This window comes from Amphibalanus amphitrite, unplaced genomic scaffold (genome assembly GCF_019059575.1).
Source record: "Amphibalanus amphitrite isolate SeventyFive unplaced genomic scaffold, NRLGWU_Aamphi_draft 002036F_arrow, whole genome shotgun sequence".
Taxonomy (NCBI): domain Eukaryota; kingdom Metazoa; phylum Arthropoda; class Thecostraca; order Balanomorpha; family Balanidae; genus Amphibalanus; species Amphibalanus amphitrite.
The window spans coordinates 44,042-64,566 of record NW_024883529.1 but is presented as its reverse complement, the minus strand read 5'-3'; the positions used below and the strand labels follow the sequence as shown (position 1 = coordinate 64,566).

The 20,525-nt window shown below is 50.1% G+C and overlaps 1 protein-coding gene across 2 annotated transcripts in view; it reads left to right on the top strand.

The window, feature by feature from the left end:
* The first annotated feature begins 5,175 nt into the window (after positions 1 to 5,175).
* The window catches only part of LOC122376162 (inward rectifier potassium channel 2-like), a 38,177-nt gene continuing 22,827 nt past the window's right edge, over positions 5,176 to 20,525 (top strand). Inside the window, exon 1 of one of the 2 annotated variants that reach the window (XM_043355888.1) lies at positions 5,176 to 5,484. In XM_043355888.1, the coding sequence (XP_043211823.1) occupies positions 5,432 to 5,484 (53 nt within the window). In that variant the 5' untranslated portion in view covers positions 5,176 to 5,431. The remainder of the gene's footprint in view (positions 5,485 to 20,525) is intronic. The other variant, XM_043355887.1, reaches the window with a different exon arrangement.

Sequence of the window (20,525 nt, the reverse complement as noted above, 5' to 3'; positions counted from 1 at the left end):
TTCCGTTCAGTCTTCATTTCCCGCTCTCATCCCTTTTTATCCCCTTAACCACCCTCCACCCCTTCCACCCTCCCCTTCCTCCCTCCTCTCCGGCTTTGGGTGCGTGTTTTGCTGCGTGGCGCTGTCGGCCGACGATGAGTGATGATGTCCGACCGCGTTGGTGCCTGTTGCCGGGCTCCTGTGACCTCTGGGGGCGGCAATTCCCTGTCAGTGTCGGACCGAGGGCTGGTCAGGGTGGCGGCGGGATCCAGAGCTGTGCTCAGGTCCTCAGGGTGTAGTGTCCTGTGGCTTCGGCGGTTATTTGTGGAAAGGAGAAACAAGAACGGGTCAGCGAGTAATGCTGGTGAAGTCTGCAAGCTGTAGAAAGTTTAGGATAAGTGCTTATGGTGGATTATTGTCCTCGCTTCTGTTGTGGTCGTCATAACATACCCATTGATTGGGTTACTGAATAGTGACTCTTAGTCTATTTGAAGCAAGCAGTTATCGATGCTTGAATGATGATCAAGCAGTGTCTTTAAAACGTCCACATTGAATGCTTATTACAAAATAGATTGTACAAGCGGCTGCGCCACTTGCTTTGCTGCGTGGTAGGAAAAAATTGCGGCACCAGCCAATTTGCTTTCGAATGGTGTTCGATTCAAATCGATGTGTCGTCTAGAAGCATAGATATGGACGGAAATGTGAAGAGAATTTAAAAAAGAACTGTTCTGAGGGCGTTGTTGGATGAAATTTGGGTGATACGGGGTCAATACGGGTCAAAGGGGTCAGCCCCGGTCACGTTGGGTCAGGCCAGGTCACATAGGTCACCTCTCGTCCAGCTGGGATCAGCCCGGGCCACTGTTCTGCTTTTGCCTCCACCACTACCCCTACCCCTACCACTACCCCTACCCCTACCACTACCCCTACCTCTACCCCTACCACTGCCCCTACCACTACCCCTACCACTACCCCTACCCCTACCCCTACCACTACATCTACCCCTACCCCTACCACTACTACTACCCATACTCCTACCCCTACCACTACCCCTACCACTACCCCTACCACTACCCCTAATACTACCCATACCACTACTACTACCCCTACCACTACCCCTACCCCTACCCTACCCCTACCACTACCCCTACCCCTACCCCTACCAACACCGCCGGGTCATGTCAGGTCACAGAATAATTGGATCCAATCAGTACTAAAATATCAGACTTAAAGTGTTCCCAGCCCTGCCCCTATTCGTGCCATTCCATTACGCTTAATCGTATTTGTCGGAAATGGCGCTTTGTGGCATATGTGGCGCATTGCGGCAAACGCGGCGCATTTTCACCCGGCGATTGAGCATGTATCTTGGCACCAAAGTGCACCCATATCGGACCATATTTGACAAAACTGTGCGATTTGCGGCAAAAATGACGCCCTGAGATAATTGTGGCGCATTCCGGCAAACGCGGCGCATTTTCACCCGGTGACTGAGCATGCATCTTTGCACCAAATTGCACCCATATCGAACCATATTCGACAAAACTGTGCGATTTGCGGCAAAAATGACGCCCTGAGACAAATGTGGCGCATTGCGGCAAACACGGTGCATTTGTATACTCGTATCACAAACCGTTCCCATGGAATGAAAATCAACACATATTTTCGCCACTATTTATTCAAATTAAAACTTGCCCATCCGCCAATGCGAGGCACCCGCCGCCGATCGGCATGCATTTAGCTCACAAAGTTTGTCGACCCCGGCTCTCAATGAAGATCTACGAACCGATCAAAATTTCATTGGCGTTCTTCCGGCGCCCGCCACGCGCGAACCGTGCACCCCAGCGAGTCGGAACCTAGAAAAGGCGCTGACCCGCTCTGTCACCTATAAGGTGTGGAAATTTCAACCCCCTACGATATACCGTCTGCCCTGTAGGCCGGCTAAATTGAACCCACTACACGGCGTGGCGGACAAACAAACAAACAAACAGACGGATCCTGTTCAAATAGTAGTATAGATTATTCCATATTGATGGTACGTGATTGCGTACCTATAAAGGCTCTGATTTCTGGCATGTGAGTCGTCGGCTTGTGGGCTGCGATTATTTTCAACTTTAAGATGAATAGCCCCGGCGTCGAACCGACCTCGTCGCTTCTCAATTTTAATAACAGGTAAGGCACTTCCGATAGCAAAGTACTGCAAACTGAGTTTAGAGTTCTGTTCAATGTTAGGCATTATGGAATGCATGGCTGGTATTGACAACTTACATACTCATATTGCCACGTATTCATATCGTCATAATAAGTCAAAATTTGTCAGACACTAAATAATTCACATTTTAACTGCGTTTGCGTACACCGATCTGCTTTCACGTTTGAGTTCCAGGTGAAGTCATCCTACGAGTTTTGGTTGGCTTCTGTTGTGCTCCGGAAATTTTGGTTAAAATTCATTTCTTGCATAATAATCAGTCTTATTACATTCAGCCCTATTCCATGCATCAAAATATTTACATTATGCAAGCAATATCGACTATTATTCGATATTCTGTATGTTGTTTCCATCCTCTACAGTTCCTGACCCTCTGATGATTATAACCCGATGGTCTCTTTCACAGCCTCGTGGTTTAAAACCAAGCATCCCGTCTCTTGGCAACCTTTCAGTTTGCCAAACTTTGTGGGGGTTCAACGCCAATATCGACCCTTCCAGGCGCCGTTATTTGTTTTATTGGTCAGCAGCAGTGCCCGCTTGACATTTTTGTCTGAGCTGAACTGACGTTACTGATTGTTATGTGCGATTTTAGTTCTTCAGTGCTTCGGCACTACATCAGTCATTTGGTAATTTCCTTAAACGGGAGCCGTCAGCCTCCTGCGGATGTTCCAATTGGCCATCAGTTTATCCCTCTATATTGAATTTAGTCACTTGAGTCCAGTGAAGCTAGAGGCACTAAAAGTCAGTACGTTGTCATTAAACTCCGACAAGTGATGCTGTCAAATCGTAAACTATGCCTTCGCGTGTGCGTGACCACTGAACATTGCTTCGGTAAGCTTGTGAGAAACACAGCGCGGGATGGGAACTGCAATGCTGGACGATGACAGGACGCCAACACCAGAGACTGCGACGCTCAGGAAGGAATCGTTTTGTGGAGTTGTGAATGCTGGACCATATAGCAACGAATTTTGTTCGTTGGTTCAGCCAACAATTGTTATTCTTTGGATGAGATAAAAAGATTTATGGTGCTGCAATGCGGAATGAATTGAACACGGAACAAACAGGTAAACAGGAAGATTCCTGCCACAGATCAAATTGATTTTCTGGAAACCCCAACCTTGTTTACGAGCCAAAGCTCAGAGGGTGATCGGGCACAGCACTAGTTGTTTGTGGTTACATTCGTGAAATGGGGGGATACATGATATTATTTTTGCGCTGTCAACGGAGCGCATTTTCATATTTGCAGGAAGATGGCGATCAACGCTCCTAATGTTGAACGTTTTTTACTTTCCTTATCTTTACCAGCATAGGCGGCGGAACGGGGGAGGGGGGAGGGCACCGGGGCACCGTGCCCCCTTTTATTTTGGCATTTTAACATTAGCCCTATGGGCGTTGCATGGAAACAATGGAACCAAAAGTCGGCAGTGCCGCCCCCCCCCCCCACACTTAATTGAAGGTGCGTCACTGCTTACCAGCCGCCCCATCGGCACTGAAAACCTCTGAGCCAAGTGACATGAGCCGTCGCCCTGGCAGATCTCAATGTTTGCATATATTGCAGGCGTCTGGCATAGCTGGTCTTCGTTACCGGGCTAGGCCCCGCGAGGGAGCCGTGCACTCTGCACGTGCCACGTGCAGGCGGTGCACGTGCAGAGTGTACTTGTTACGTGTATGGTTTAGGCTGCACCAGCAGGAGTTTGGGTAGGCTCTCTTCGGTGAAAGAGCGCAGGCTCGGACTTTGTCAACAGGCGCCTTATGTAATTCAGGCTCCGCTTATGGAGGGGGGGGGGGGGGTATGATTTAGCATTGCAGATGGAGGGCGAGGAATGCGGCTGTATTTATGCCGCCGTACCCTTGTAGTCACCATGGATTAGGTGTGAGCAGCGACCAGCGCCTTTTATGTGCGCCAATCAGGCGGCGTCTTTCTTACTCAAGGAAGACTTTTTTTCGGTGAATTAAACCATAAAACAAATTTAGATTGGCACGGCACCATTATTAATGACCTTACATTGGAGTAGCTAGCGCTCATAAAAAAAGCAATCTTGAGAGAAAGGACCTTTTATAACCACGCTGAGCCCACGCTTTTACCCCTTTTTTCTTTGTGAAATCCTGGGAGACGGGGAATACCCATAAGTTACTGTGGGTGTCCAAACAACATTTCCATCGCCCGATCCTCTCTCTCCGACCCTCCCCTGGACCCTGCCTCCCTCTCTCCCCTCTCTCCCCCCTCTCCCCCTCTCTCCCCTGTCCGTGCTCTCCCCACGCCTCCTCACACGCACCCAGTGGCACGCGCGGCGGTCCGTCACTGTGCGTGCCAGTAATATTCCACTGCCCCCGGCCCCGCGGACGCGGCGGCACAGACCTCGGGAACTTTCACCCCCGTTACGATGTTCAGTAAATCCTGAGTCGGTGCTCTTCAGATAGATTCGGCAGACTTTGTTCTTGCTAAATTGCGCTTAAATCCGTATACTAGTTTTGGGATGAGTGGAATAGGTGCGCGTCCAGTAGCAGAACCACAATTGGTACGCAGCGAATAAAAGTTACGCTGAAAAGGCATTGCTGGGGCATGTGGTCTTTGACGGTCAAACCAACGCACATTGATGGAGAAACAATACATACACGACTGCAAATCATTTACACCAGCACTGAACTGCGAGAGCCCGCCGCTTATGTAAAGCGTCGCACAGGCGTCAACTCATCCAGGGCCCTGTTTCACGGCCGCTGCTAGCGCGCTGCCAGCACACGTAAGTCAAAATTGGATTTCCATGGAGACATCAACAAACTCGCATCTCCAACACTACCACTAAATATGACGTCAGCTCGCGAAATGCGCTGGCAGCGCGGTGGCAGCGGCGGTGAAACAGGGCCCTGGGTCGGCTGAGGGTCTGATGGTCTGTACATACCGTCAATCCGTGGTCTCCCCTCATGCCGTTCTCCCCGCCGATCAGCTGACGGCTCGACCCTCCCCCTCCTCCCTCCCCACCACACCTGGCGGCAGTCAGCTGATTGTCGCCTCGGGGTCCGGCGAAGGGACCGGGGGCGGCGACCCTTGTTTGACACCGCGTGCTACGTACGGGAGGGAAAACATTGTGTTGCTGTGAGAAAGTGACACAAGAGAACACTGTGGACACTGTAAATGCTGAGCTCGTAAACTTTTTGTTGGTATGAGAGATTGGACCGCGTAAAGTAAATGCTGAGCTCTTCATCGTTGCATTGTTGCTGTTACAAGAGTCAAGACAGACAGTTTGAGGGATGGCCGAACCTGAGAGTCCGACGAGTGATCTGTGGAGCGTGATGGTTGTCAGGTGGGTCAGGTCAGGTCAGGTCTGGTCAGGTCGGGTCGGGTCGGATCGGGTAGGGTCGGTAGGGTCCAGAAAGGTCAGGTCGGACAACTCAGAAAGGTTAGAGCTGTAGGTGCTTGTAGTCAGATCGGGTCAGGTCATGTCAATTGCGTTAGGTCAGAAAAGTTAGCTGAGGGTTATGTCAGGTCTGAGGTCAGGGGTGGTCAGGTCAAATCAGGAGGATCGACCAATTACCGGATTGGAGCTCTTGGCCGCGACCTTTTGATGAGGTGTTAGCTCTTGAAGTATGCACGAGGATGAAAAAGTTTTGGGCTGCTGAAAAAGAAAAACTAGCTTGGTGAAGTGATCAATGCTCGTATAGACAGCCGACATCGCCGACAATGGCTTTGCCTTTGGCTTTGTTTTGAAACGTTTGTCGATTTAGCCAGGGCGATTTTGCTGACGAACGAACTATCATGGCTGCCGATGAGTCAGGCTGCATCAAGAATTTGTTTAAGAATCGCTTTGTGCGCTATCTGCACACAGTGCACAATGCAAACATTGCACACTGCTCATTGCACAATGCACATGGTTCCCAGTCGTGTTTGTAATGCTTTACCATGAACGTACGCATTTTCCACACCAGTCTTTCCACTTGAGTCATTCTCTTTGTCTATTATTACGAGCGAGCGAGCGCAGCGAGCGAAGTGAAGTCTTTTCAATATAACGGAAAAATCTCAGTATGAGCGGCCCGGCCCGGCCCGGCCCAGCCCGGCCCGGCCTGTAACGCTTTTGAGAGGCTTATATCTTAGCAACCGCTGGACCGATTGGCCTGCGGTCTTTTTTGCTGGGTAGCCCCATCCCTTCTACCCCGTAATTGACTACTTCTGATACATCTCGGTGACCGTCGTGGCATGTGCCACGTGAAAAGTCAAGGGTGTTCAAGCTGTTTTGAAAAAGTAGTGATTTTGAGAGGCTCATATCTCAGCAACCGCTTGAGCGATTGTCTTGCGGTAATTTTTATAGTGTAGCTGCATCCCTTCTACCAAAGGTCGGATACCCTTGATCTATGTGAGTGACCCTCACTGCACGTGCAAAATACAAAAAGAAGAGGTGCAAATTTGTTCCCATTTCAGTAACTCGGTAATTACTGGGGTGATTTCGCTGAAACTTGACATTCAGGTAGGCACCCACCAGGCAATGCATTCCCATGTGTTGCAGTTAGGGTGCTACTGCACGTGCGCACGTGCAGGGGGCGTTTCCAGATCTCGAGAACGGCTGGGCCGACTGCGCTCAAATTTGGTACACGGTTGGGGACCGGTTAGTAGGGTGCCGTGCAAAAGTCAGTTTGGACCCCGTTTGCACGTGCGCACGTGCAGAATGCCGCTTCCAGATCTCAGGAAAGGCTGGGCCGATTGCGTTCAAATTTGGCATACCGCTAGCGACCGGTTAGAAGGGTGCTTTGCACAAGCCCGTTGGAAGTACCCTCTCGCCCTTCCGCACGTGTAGGGCTCACTATCTCGCTCGCTCGTTCTTCGCCCAAAAGGCGTTTTACTGGTTTTATCTGGCTCGTGGCGCCTTAGTGATTACATGATACGACCTAAGTGTTGCGTTATAACTTATTCATTTATGATATTTATGAATGTCATCGATCGATTCAGGTTTATTTCAATGCGAACTACATAGAATAGGATGAATGTTCACTGCAGATTAAAGACTAAAGACTAAACAACTTATGGGCATGGCTTAGGCGTTGATCGTATAACCGAATTGTCTGTTTCTCACCCTTAGAAGTCAATCCATTGTCAATTAGCGTCAAGTCAAAAGTTTTGTTTTACATACCCATTCCTCTTGTCCCCTATTCTTACCTGAAGAAATGCCTTTCATCGCGCCGGTTTTCCTTGTTGTTTTCCTGTCTACCTTATTGAAGTTGGAATGTTTCCAACCAGTAAAACGCCTTTTGGGCGAAGAACGAGCGAGCGAGATAGTGAGCCCTGCACGTGCGGAAGGGCGATAGGGTACTTTCAACGGGCTTGTGCAAAGCACGCTTCTAACCGGTCGCTAGCGGTGTGCCAAATTTGAACGCAATCGGCCCAGCCTTTCCTGAGATCTGGAAGCGGCATTCTGCACGTGCGCACCTGCAAACGGGGTCCAAACTGACTTTTGCACGGCACCCTACTAACCGGTCCCCAACCGTGTACCAAATTTGAGCGCAATCGGCCCAGCCGCTCTCGAGATCTGGAAACGCCCACTGCACGTGCGCACGTGCAGTAGCACCCTAACCGCAACACATGGGAATGCATTGCCTGGTGGGTGCCTACCTGTATGCCAAGTTTCAGCGAAATCGCCCCAGTAATTACCGAGTTACTGAAATGGGAACAAATTTGGCACCTCTTCTTTTTGTATTTTGCACGTGCAGTGAGGGTCACTCACATAGATCAAGGGTATCCGACCTTTGGTAGAAGGGATGCAGCTACACTATAAAAATTACCGCAAGACAATCGCTCAAGCGGCTGCTGAGATATGAGCCTCTCAAAATCACTACTTTTTCAAAACAGCTTGAACACCCTTGACTTTTCACGTGGCACATGCCACGACGGTCACTGAGATGCATCAGAAGTAGTCAATTACAGGGTAGAAGGGATGGGGCTACCCAGCAAAGAAGACCGCAGGCCAATCGGTCCAGCGGTTGCTGAGATATAAGCCTCTGAAAAGCGTTTACAGGCCGGGCCGGGCCGGGCCGCTCATACTGAGATTTTTCCGTTATATTGAAAAGACCTCGCTTCGCTCGCTGCGCTCGCTCGCTCGCCACTCACATAGATCAAGAGTATCCGACCTTTGGTAGAAGGGGTGCAGCTACCCTATAGAAATTACCGCAAGACAATCGCTCAAGCCGCTGCTGAGATATGGGCCTCTCAAAATCATTACTTTTGCAAAACTGCTTGAACACCCTTGACTTTTCACGTGGCACGTGCCACGACGGTCACTGAGATGTATCAAAAGTAGTTAATTACGGGGTAGAAGGGATGGGGCTACCCAGGAAAAAAGACCGCAGGCCAATCGGTCCAGCGGTTGCTGAGATATAAGCCTCTCAAAGGCGTTACAGGCCGGGCCGGGCCGGGCCGCTCATACTGAGATTTTTCCGTTATATTGAAAAGACTCGCTTCGCTCGCTGCGCTCGCTCGCTCGTTATCAGTACCACCAGTCACCACCAATATCCGATTTCCGTGTATTGGACACCGTCTCTTTAGCAGACTCACACATCATTTTTGGCTTTGCCCTTTAGCCAGCAATCAATGGATATCAATAATATAGCGGATAAGATGCCGGAAACTCGCTCGTATCAACTCCTAGTCAGTTCAAGATTTGATGTGACTTCTAGCACAAAACAATAAATATTTCCGTGTTGCTCGTATTGGATTATTTGTCCTTGAAGACTGTACGGTTGAATTTTTTTATGTCACTTACGTTCTGTGATGGTCCATTTGTTTAATGCCTCATTGGCTATGATTTCAGCAACATAGTTCCATGCTTTTGTGAAACGGGTTTAGGCTAACTTTTCGTTAGCCTAAACCCGATTTTCAATTTATTTTAATTTACCCTAACTTTTTGGATAGCATAAATTAAAACTAGTGTATTTTGATAGGAACAGCCCAGATCCGAGTTTATACTAACTTTGGAGCACGTTAGCCTAAACCAGATTTACCCTAACCCGGCCAATTAAACGATTCTGTTAGTTCATATTTTATCCACCAGAGTTTGCTTCATACTCAAAGGCCTTCCTCGTCCAGTAAAAGATCTGGCAGCGATGTGCCACGTCGATTTGGAAGCACGACTGAGCTACAATTTCGGCGCAGCTGTTTGCACGCCGGAATATCTTTGAGCGTTATTGTTGTTGCACGTGCAGTTTCAAGGATGGTGGTCGTTGTGTCAGTAGGCGGAACTATGGTCAAGCGTACCCATTTTCGGGAACGCATTTTCGTTCCCATGTTTGGGAACGATAAACCCAAATATGGGAACGCCATGTAGGCATTATTTAAAACAAGAAAAAGAACCGTTAAATGACGTCCAAAAAATATAAAACGATCGTGAACCGCCTGATATTTGTCTCAATATTGTTGGGAAAGAGTTTGATATTGTAAGGCCCATCGTAGTTTCAAATCGTTCCCCTATTTCTAAAGCAGTCCATCATCCGGGCCGCGAGCCCAAATTTGGGAACGCTCTCGTACACTGGCGCTGCAAGCGTTCCTTATTATGGGAACGGCGTACCCAAAATTGGGAACGATTTCACCGACGCCTTTCAGGGGCTCTTTTCATCAACAAGCATCACGTCCAACGCCGCAAATTATTGTTAACGCAACAATCATCAGATGACCTTTCCGGCAAGACCGTCGCATGTTTCGCCCGGTCTTCTGCGCTTTAATTCCCGTCGATCTCGCAGCGGGCACGCCCCCCTCTGCAGGATTACGTAATTCACAACGCTCAGCGATGTTCAACAAGGTCTTCCATACCTATATCCACCGTCCGCGCTGAGGGTGGAGACATGTCAAGCACCTGTCTGTTTATCACCGATAGTTGACGAGTACAAGGAAGTATCCAAAAATGGGAACGCTGAATATGTTACACCCTCAAAACACCTAGTCCCAATGAAAATCTAGTTTTTTCCTTTCTTGATGAGTGTAAGTGGCAAAAGGCCTGGTAGGATGGGCACGAGGAATTATCGAAATCAGCATAAAAATTATAAATAAGCCACACAGAGCGAGCTATATAAGAGAAATTCCCCCAAAACGATAACGCTTAGAAACACGGAAGACAAAAACCACGCTCATGACGCTCCTTATAAAACAACTCTAAACAGCTAGCATCCAAATAAAATATGTCTTTCCGGGATGATAAAATACAGCTGGATAATTTTCAACCGCTTAAACTGAGTTTACAACAGTAGCTCGGTAAATTCACTCACGTTCCACGCGGTCGTCCGCCCCGACACAAAAGTCAACAATATTACCTCGGGACCGTCCGCGTCTTCGCTTGCATTTGTCAGCATCTGGTGTCGATAGTATGAAAGTTCATAACCAGGCGAAAATTATTATACTTTACCTCAAACTAAAAAATGCTTCATTTTCCTTAAAATTGCATGTTAAAAGTCGTATAAACCATATTTCCACCATTCTGTCATTTTCAAAAAATCATTAAAAATATCATTCCACGGTCAATTTCCTTGTTCCACGGTCATATTAAAGATAACTTTATGGAGATTTAGTAGATACTTAAATCAGCGTGCACTTTTTTGAGACGTGATGCACTTTTGAGTTTTAGTGGGAGAACGGCCGAAAAATTGCCTTCCGTTCTCATAAATGGGAACGCCCGTTCCCATATTTGGGAACTCCGTTCCCAAAAATGGGAACGTTCCTATATTTGGGTACTCATGACCATAGTTCCGCCTACTGGTGTGTCTACAACAGGTAAGCTAAATATTGTTCTCCCTAATATATGATAGATCAGGTTAAGTAAACAGCCAGAAGAACTCCACCCACCCATATTGTTGTCACTTGTCTCCTTGTTTTGTTTTGTTTTTCCACCTACCTTCTTGCAAAAACTGCCTGTAGCTAGCTTGTGTCTGCCATGACATGACTATTGACTAGAGTCCATACCGGTATCCCTTTTTGCTTTATCTTGGCGGCTATATAGTTGTGTGAAGATGGCGGATACTAGGCTCATGTGTTGTTAATGGTTACATCACTTTTCATTTTGAAATGAAGGAGCAGGGCATTCTTACAATTGTAAAACTAACCATACTTTGTTGGAAGCTGTTCTGTTAGGTTGTGCATCAGTTGGGTAAAGGACGAGGCTCAAATCCAAATATTGATCGACCAATGAAAGGTTGGAGTGGGCAGGGCCATGACCATGTAACGAAAAAATGGATGTGATTTTGTGCATCCTAGCTTTCAAATGAAAAAATAAGACATTAGCAAGTTGTAATTCACACAAGGCCTGTACTCACTCAGCGCACAATTAGCTGGCGGTCCTAATGAAGTATGGTGTGACTCAAGGCCAACCGACGTTTGACGGCAATTGCTGATCGACAGAAACGTGCCAGAAAAAGTGAGTAATTAAGAGATGGTAAATAGTTATTATTTGTATTAATTTGTTTACAATATTGTTAATTATAGCAAAATTAATTATTATTCAATAGTTACTATTTTGTATTTATTGTTTTAAAAATAAATTTCTAAACTGTTTTCATAGTGCCGATCCATTTATGGAATGGCCAGCTGATTGTCTGCCAAAGTGGACGCCCAGAACCTGCAAAAAACATTGTCATTTTCGGGTGAATGTGCGTACTTTCGTCAAGTATTACTCGTTAACTATCATTCCTTTGGTAATGGAAGCTTTTTCTCTTCAGTGGGTGTACTCAATACCGCAAGTATTGTCCCATTACACTGAATGCACCCCGTCATAGCGGGGACTGCATTTATGCCCATATATGGTTATAGGTACAAGATCCATTTATTGATCGATCAATGTTTTTATTTCTGCCTCATAGTTTCCCCAATTGGCATGCTTCTTGTAAAACACTGATTGGCAGTGCTGCTAGCAGGTGGCAAAGAAAAATGATGAAGCTAACCACACACAAAAAATACAGCCAAAATAATGACTGTTTTTTATGCAAAGCATGCTAAAAGACAATCAGGAAATTGATTTTTTTATGGAGGCAATCTGGTGTCAGAATCAACCTATTGATTCCACAAACATTAGTTTGTGTTTTATTTTTGATAGTTTGGCTATTAACAAAATTACATAGGCGTAGGAACAGGAGGGGCCAGGTGGGCAAGTGCCCACCTACTTTTTGAGGTGGGGGGCTGGGGGCTTCAGGGCCTCCTGTAAGGGATTTTCGCTGGAGGGGGGGGGGGCAGAGGCTCAAGGAGCCAAACCTAGGGTTCCCTCAAATCCTGTTTTCTCATCGGATTTAGGCCACTTATTTTTAGTCATAGCCCTGACACGATTATCTTTTCTTAACGAAGAAAAATAAAAATAGTAGCCTATCTTATCCATGCTTTGATATTTACTTGTAACCCTTTCACATTGCCCGACCAGGTGGTTACAAAAATGAAATACAAAGGAAATACGAACCTCCCAATTTTAATGCTATCTTGCTCAAAATTTTGCGCTGAACCTGAATCCCCTGTCAGCATTTGGGGCCTGGGGGTAGGTCTGGTCAGGTAAGCTCAGGTCAACCAGTGTCCAGTAGCTAGCCTAGGTGTCATGCCAGGTAGCCAAAGTAGGTGTCAATCACCACTGAAAGGGAGCTTCGTAACATGGGAAGCTTCGTAACATATTTTTTGGCACCAAAACCTCTCTTGAAAATGGATCCTAAATTCGACATCTGCAAAAAGGACACTAATACACGTTGAAACTTGAAAAGGTGAAGCAAGGTCATCTAAGCTCAGTAACCTTGACCACCTGACCCTAATGCGACCCTGACACCTACCATAAGGCATGGTATTACAATCATTCCACAAGTTTGCGCGTTTTCTAACCCGCGCACCGACGGGGGGCGGATATCCGCCCCCCCCCCTGAGGTTTTTCGCAAATAGCGGGAAAACCGCGGCGCTACAATTTTATATGACTATTCCCTCATCAATTTTACACATGGTGTGCAAGTTTGAGCTTCCTACCTTTCAAGGTCAGGTCACCAGGTCACTTTGAATGACCCAACCTCAAGTCACTTTTTTGCAACTTTGTCACCGTGCCAGAGCTACAGTAGATGTCGGAGGCCTTTGAAAGTCACAGGATGTTATTAGGTCATTAGTAGCTACAATTTGTATATCTCGGAATTTTGATATCGGTGACCTAAGGTCAGGTCAATTTCGCGACCTCCCCATTATAAGTCAATGGGGGAAAAATCAACTCCCTGTTTTTACCACTAAAACGGGTCGGAATGGCCCCATATACCATACATGATTTCATATACGATCAACCTTCACTACCTTGAGGTCTGTTTTGCTGTTGGGCAGCTGTGAGGTCATGTGACGTCATCAAAGGTCACCAAAGGTTTTTGGCCAATAACTCCGTACAGGAACAAGATACAGACGCGTGGATGGTCTCATTGTGTTCAGCTCGTCAAGACGCATCGAATGATATACATGATGACCTCGAGATCACGTGACCTGAGGTCAACCTTTGACCTTGACCTTTCGAGGTCAACATATATATATCATTCGATGCGGATTGACGAGAGGATTACGATGATGCCCTTAGTTTGTTCCTATCTTGACTAATTCGAAAGTTATTCGAGAAGAACTCTCCATATCTAGCGCCGCCATTTTGACTTTTTCGACCCCTGTGACGTCATCTTTGACCTGACCTGAAAATGACCTTAGTAAAAATTGTAGATCTTGACCGTGCGTATCCGATGCCGTTTACCGCTTGTCGCTATCTTGCTTCGTTCTCGAGATCTCAGGGGGGGCGGTCATCCGTCCCCCCCCCCGTCGGTGCGAAGTTGGCGCAGACCCCCGTCGGTGCGCGGGTTAAAGACACAAATAGTCTGAAAACGCGTCGATAATGTGCGCTAACACGCAGAATCGCGATTCTGCCATGCCATGGTCTCTAGAAACACGCCATAGGTCAAGGGTCATGGGCGGGGTTCGGGGTCATATAATTGTCATGATGTGTGTAATTTTGATTAGCTCGTGAATGCGAAAAGTTTCGCCGCGATCGGCCACCTTTTACGAGTTTTTTTTTTTTTAACTGAGGGTCATAGGTGGCGTGGGTCTATCCGACCTCCCAATAAGCGCGACGTTCAATTTCTCTCAAACACTCAGGGTATATTTTAACAAACTGACTGCGTCCCATTTGGGGACGCAGCCCCCTGCCTTTGGGACGTAGCCCTCGCGAAATTTGAACCACTGCGTCCCACACTGAAATGACAGGGTGTCAGCGGAAAAGTGCTAGCAAAAATAAGTAACATGCCTCGGTCTTTTACTGTGTAACAGATGTTGCTTTTCGATTGCTTTGTGCCCTGATTTACTATGTACCTAAGCACAAACATACCCTCTCCATTCCTTGTGCCTTGCTCTATCCTGAAGTCGTACACCTTGTTATATCCTCCCCTACTATACCCCTAGGGTATGTGCCCTGCCCAGTGTCCTGTCCTTACGTCTTGTACCTTGCCCTGCCCTTCCTTCAGGCCCTGTGCCCCGCCCTGTCCTGCCCTCAAATCCGATACCTTATGTACTCTGCCTTGAAGTTGTATGCGCTGTCTTCCCATCTTTACGCCCGTGCCCTGTCCTACCCTAGTTTGAGGCCCTGTGCCCTTCTCTGCCCTCAAGCCTCGTACACTTGTCCTGCCATCAGACCCCGTGCCCTGCCTTGCCCTCAGGTGCTGTGCCCTGTCCTGCCATCAGGTCTTGTGCCTTCCCATGCCCTCATGCCCCGGCCCAGCGTCCTTCCTCAAGCCTGATGCCTTGCCCTGCCTCAGGCCCCATGTGCATGCCCTGCCCTCAGACCCTGTCGTATTCTGCCATTAAGCCTTGTGCATTGTCTTGCCCTCAGACCCCGCCCTCGCACTAAGCTGCTGTGCTCTGCCCTGTCATCAGGCCTTGTGCTGTCCCATGCCATCAGCCCTGTGTCCTACTCTGCCCTCAAGCCTTGCACACTGCATTTCCCTAAGGTCTCGTGTCCCACTGCTCTCAGGCGCTGTGCCCTGCCCTGCTATCAGGCCTTGTGGTGTCCCCCGTCCTCAGGTCCCGTGCCGTTTCCCGTCCTCATGCCCTTACCTGTCCTCACAACCTGTGCTTTGTTCTGCCCTCATGCCCTGAGCCTTGTCTTGCCCTCAGGCCCTATACCCTGTCTTGTCATGCATTCAGGCCTTGTGCCCTACCTGTGTCCTTATATCTTGCTCTGCCCTTAGGTACTGTTTCTTGCCCTGCTCTAAGATCCTGTGTGTGTGTGTGTGTGTTGCCCTGCCATCAGGAGTCTCTCAGACCATTTATCTCAGGGGGCTCCTGTGCAGCTGTGGCTAGTATAAATAAAAGGGTCTCTCTGACCATCAGTCTCAGAGGCCTCTTCTGACTATTGAGGATAGATGGGCCTCTTCTGACTAGTGAGGGTAGGGGGATCCCAGACCACCAATGTCAGGGGCCAATTCTGACTAGTGTGGATGGAGGGGCCTCCCAGACCACCAGTCTCAGGGACCTCCTCTGACTAGTGTGGATAGACGCCAGACGGGCCTCTCAGACCGCCAGTGTCAGGGGCCTCCCCAGACTAGTGTGGATATTGGGGCCTCCTCAGATCCACTAGCGCCTCTCAGGGCATCAGTTCCAAGGGCCTCCGCTGACGAGTATGGATAGAGGGCCTCCTTGGATCAACAAGGGTCCCTTGGACTCTGTGCGTGGGGATTCGTGAAACTTATTTTTACCGAGTTTGTTTATTCTGGAAGGTGACCACGTCCTAGACGAGAGGGCCTCGAGTAAAAAGTGGGTGTGGGGGGGGGGGCAAAACACATGGTTGGCCCCCAGGGCTTCCTCTGAGATGCTAGGGGGGGGCGTGGCCCCCGCAGTGATGCCGCTGGCCCCCCAGTGAAGCTGAAAAGAAAAATAGGTCCTCTCGGCATCACTTATCATTCTGCTAAGGACTTCATGGTGGTGCGCCGCCCCGCATGAAAACTGCGCGACTTGAATCAGGCATCAGTACACGTTCAGAAACTGAGCCCACCTGTGCAGCCTGGTTGAGTGGCTCTAACCAATCGCTAGCCAGGATGTTGCGCCGGTAATACTTATCACTGATAGTGGTTTTCTGTGGCGTCATGAGCAGCTTGAATATTACACGGCAGCTGAACATGCTTCAGGTCTAGATTTTGGCCGGATGTTTGACGCCGGGCGACGCCGTTCGAGCTGCTGGCTGCCCACACATGGTCAATTTGACGGCTCAACGGATATCGCAGCTCGAACGGCTTCACATCCGACCAGGCCACCTCATTCAGCTCTTCCTTCGACCAGTGGACACGCCCTGGCCTAAGTCCAAAGGTGGTGGACTGGTTGTTTTCCCGTCAATTTCATTGTCTTTTTCAGTTTGAAGGGCAGCAAAACCAAGCTAAAGGGCGGGTAATGGTGAATCATGATGTGGGACCTCTTATTATCTGCCTTGGTAAGAATTCGAGTCTGTTTGCGTTTCCCTGTCGCTATCTTGACAACTCTTCTCACCACTTGGCAAAGGGCGCCTTTTGCGATCGAGGCCGGACTGAGTCTGCCACCAAGTCCCAGTCTGTTACGCCTCAGGCAGATGTGCTACTGGCTGCTGCTGATGTCCAGCTGCTGACAGACCAGCTCCTGGCTCATGCCACCATGCCACCAACACGTAGCCTTACTACGAAACGAGAGACTGTACTCCCTTCTCTCCACTTCCTTGAACGAGAACTATCAAATGAAACCGTTGGCGACTCGACTCTTACTCAGAGCAAGAGTCATTTCGCAAGGTCAGGTCACTGCTGAGTTGAGAGCAGATACCAGAGATATGTCTCATGGAGCTGAGCTGGCGGCCGCCGCGCCGGTGCACGCGTACTTGCGCTCGTGACATCCGTGCTGGGGGCACTCGTATGTGAACCGTGGTGGCGTTGCCTCTGTGACCCGGGGGCTACCTGGCCGGCTCGAATACGCGGCGATGGCGGGCAGGGCGCCCGAGTTCGATGCGGTCGTTGAGTGCTTCGGTGCTTATACGCGGCGGTTAAATCAGTACTTTGTGGCGCAAGATATCGGGAGTGATCAAGAAGCAAAGAAGCGGGCCGTGCTGCTTTGTGCGATCGGCGCAAAAACGTCGGTCTGCTGGAAGATCTTATTGCTCCAGCCACTGTAAGTGAGAAAACATACGATCAGCTGGTCAGCGTTTTGCAAAGTCACTTCGAGCCGGAAAATCTGAAATAGTGGCCAGATTCCGGTTTCATTCGTGCTTCAGGAATGACGGTGAGACAGTTGCTAATTTTCTAGCGCGGCTTCGTAAGCTGGCTAAAGACTGTTCGTTCGCACCTAATGTCCTTAATGAAATGCTGCGTGACCGTTTGGTCTGTGGCATACGGAACGAGTTGCTGCAACCTTGCTTCTCAGTGAGCCGGGGCTGACGCTTCAGTCGGCGGAGCAGCTGGCCCAGGCACACGAGTCGGCGGCAGCGAGTGCGGCTGAGCTCAGCGGCGGTGCTGAGCAGCGAGCAGATGGAGCCTTCGTTCATCGGCTGACTGGTGCCCGGGGTCCGCTGCGGCTGCGTAGCAGTTCTAGGGGTGCCGGTGCTGCCCGCGCTCCTGCCGGCTACAGGGACGGCGGTGGCGGCGCAGCGGACTCCAGAGCTGGTGGTCGGCTGCGCTCTCAGCATGACAGGACGACGCCCGGGCCAGCACGGCGGCGAGCTGTTTCAGGTGCCTGAGGTATCATCAGCCGGACACGTGCCCGTTCATCGATAAGGTGTGCTACAGCTGTGGCCTCAGGGGTCACGTCCGAGCTGCCTGCAGGAAGAACCAGCAGCACCTCCGCCATGTCTCGGCTGATGGCGACGCGTTACAAGGGTCGGACGCGCAGGAGGGTAGCAGAGAGGACGGCACTACGCAACCGAGGAGTTCTAGTCCCGGGACCGGTGAGGAGGTGTACAGCATTTTCACCGTCCGGACCGGCCTCGGTGTCAGGTGACCGCCGCTGATGGTGCCGGTAGCGCTCGACGGTCAGAAGGTCGAGATGGAGCTGGACACCGGGGCGACTCTGTCGGTCTGCTCTGACGCCGGGTTTCGGCAGCTCTGGCCCTGTGGAGGGCCGAAGCTGGAACCGTGTTCGGTGAAGCTGAAGACCTACAGCGGTGAGCAGCTGCCAGTCATGGGGCAGGCTGCTGTGAACGTTCAGTACGGCGGACAGGCTCAGCGACTACCTCTCATCGTAGTCGAAGGTGGCGGGCCCTGGCTGTTCGGCAGGAACTGGCTGGGACACATCAGACTCGACTGGCCCTCCATCTGTTGAGTGACTGCGGAGACCCGTGTGCAGCCCATCCTGGACGAGTTCGCTGACGTCTTCAAGGAGGAGCTGGGCTGCTATCGAGGCGGGGAAGTCGGCATCGACGTAGACCCGGACGTCCAGCCTCGTTTCTTCAAGCCTCGCACCGTACCGCTGGCCTTCAGGGAAGCTGCGGACGCCGAGCTGGAGGACCAGATCCGTGGCGGACTCTGGGAACAGGTACGGCACAGCAAATGGGTGGCTCCCTTGGTGGTTGTCCCCAAGGCTGGGGGTCAGTCAATACGGGTGTGTGGGGACTACCGCTTGACCGTCAACAGGGCTGCTAAGGCAGAGCAGTATCCCTTGCCGCGTGTGGAGGAACTGTACTCAAAACTGTCGGGATGTACCATATTTTCAAAGATCGACTTGAAAAACGCGTATAATCAGCTTCCGCTAGATGAAAAGGCCCGCGAGTATCTCACGGTAGACACCCCGAGGGGTCTTCTTCGACCCCTTCGGTTGACCTTCGCCTATTCGAGTGCAGTGTCGCTGTTCCAACTTCCAGCGGACGCTGGAAACTGTCCTGGCTGGTATCTCTGGCGTTCGGGTCTTCTTGGACGACATTGTAGTCGCGGGTGTCGATGCCGCTGCGCATGACGAGGCCCTCCGGCAGGTTCTTAGACGGCTGGAGGAAGCGGGTTTTAGGGTCAACAAGGCCAAGTGTAGCTTCGGCGTCAGCAGCGTGACCTATCTGGGGCTTAAGATAAGCAGCCGTGGTGTGGAGACCACCGACGAAAAAACGGCCACGATTGTCCGTGCCCCGGAACCGCGGGATGCTAAGGAACTGCGTAAGTGGCTAGTAATCAACTACTATGGGAAATTCCTTGAGAACCTGGCGAGTGTCTTGGCTCCGCTCTATCGTCTTCTAAAGGCAGATCAGCCCTGGCAGTGGGCTGAGGCAGAGAAGTCTGCTTTTCGGAAAGCCAAAGAGATGCTAGTTAGCCCTCCTGTACTAGCCCATTTTGATCCCGCCCTTCCGGTGGTTCTCGCCTGTGACGCGGGACCGGTCGGCATTGGCTGTGTGTTGAGTCAGCGGACGTCACAGGGCGAGCGACCTGTGGCCTACTATTCGCGCACGTTGAATGACACCGAAACTAGATACTCACAGACTGATAAAGAGGCATTAGCTGTAGTGACCGGCGTTAACAAATTTCACTATTACCTAGCGGGGCGAACTTTCACTGTACAGTCAGATCATAAGCCTCTCATAGGCCTCATAGGAGAGCAGAAACCTTTGCCCGTGATGGCGTCACCTAGGATGGTCCGCTGGGCTCTGATGCTTGGGGCCTACTGAGTACCGGCAAGGATCTAAGCAAGGCCACTGTGACGCGCTTAGCAGGCTGCCTTCGTGCGAGGAGGCTTGTTCGAGCGTTCCAATTCCGGCTGAGACTGTCCATTTACTTGAGTTCATCGACTCATCCCCATTCCCCAGTGAATGTGTCCCAGATACAGCGGTAGACCGCTCTGGATCCCGTGTTGTCAGCGGTACATCGATATGTCAGAGATGGCTGGGCGGATGTCAATAGTGTTTCCCTCAGCCCTGATTTTCAGCCGTACAAGTCCCGTATAGGTGAACTGAGTGTGCAGGATGGCTGTGTTTTGTGGGGGTCACGAGTGGTGGTCCCGCCGCAGGGACGGGGTGCCATGTTAAAGTTATTACATGAAGGTCATGCTGGCGAGTGTAGAACCAAAATGCTGGCTAAAATGTATGTTTGGTGGCCAAAAATCGATGACGACATTCGTGATATGGTGAAGTGTTGTGTGAAGTGTCAGGAACTGAAGGGCAGGGCCCCTGACGCTCCACTGCATCCTTGGCAGTGGCCGACTCGACCTGGCAGCGAGGCCATGTAGACTATTGCTCGGCTAACGGATAGATGTTTCTGGTGATAGTCGACGCCCACTCCAAATGGATGGACGTCTACCCAACTCGTTCCTCCGACTCACTGATCACGATTGAAAAATCACGAGCGTCGTTTGCGTGCTGGGGAGTGCCAACAGTGCTAGTGACAGACTACGCCCAGTGTTTTGTATCACAGC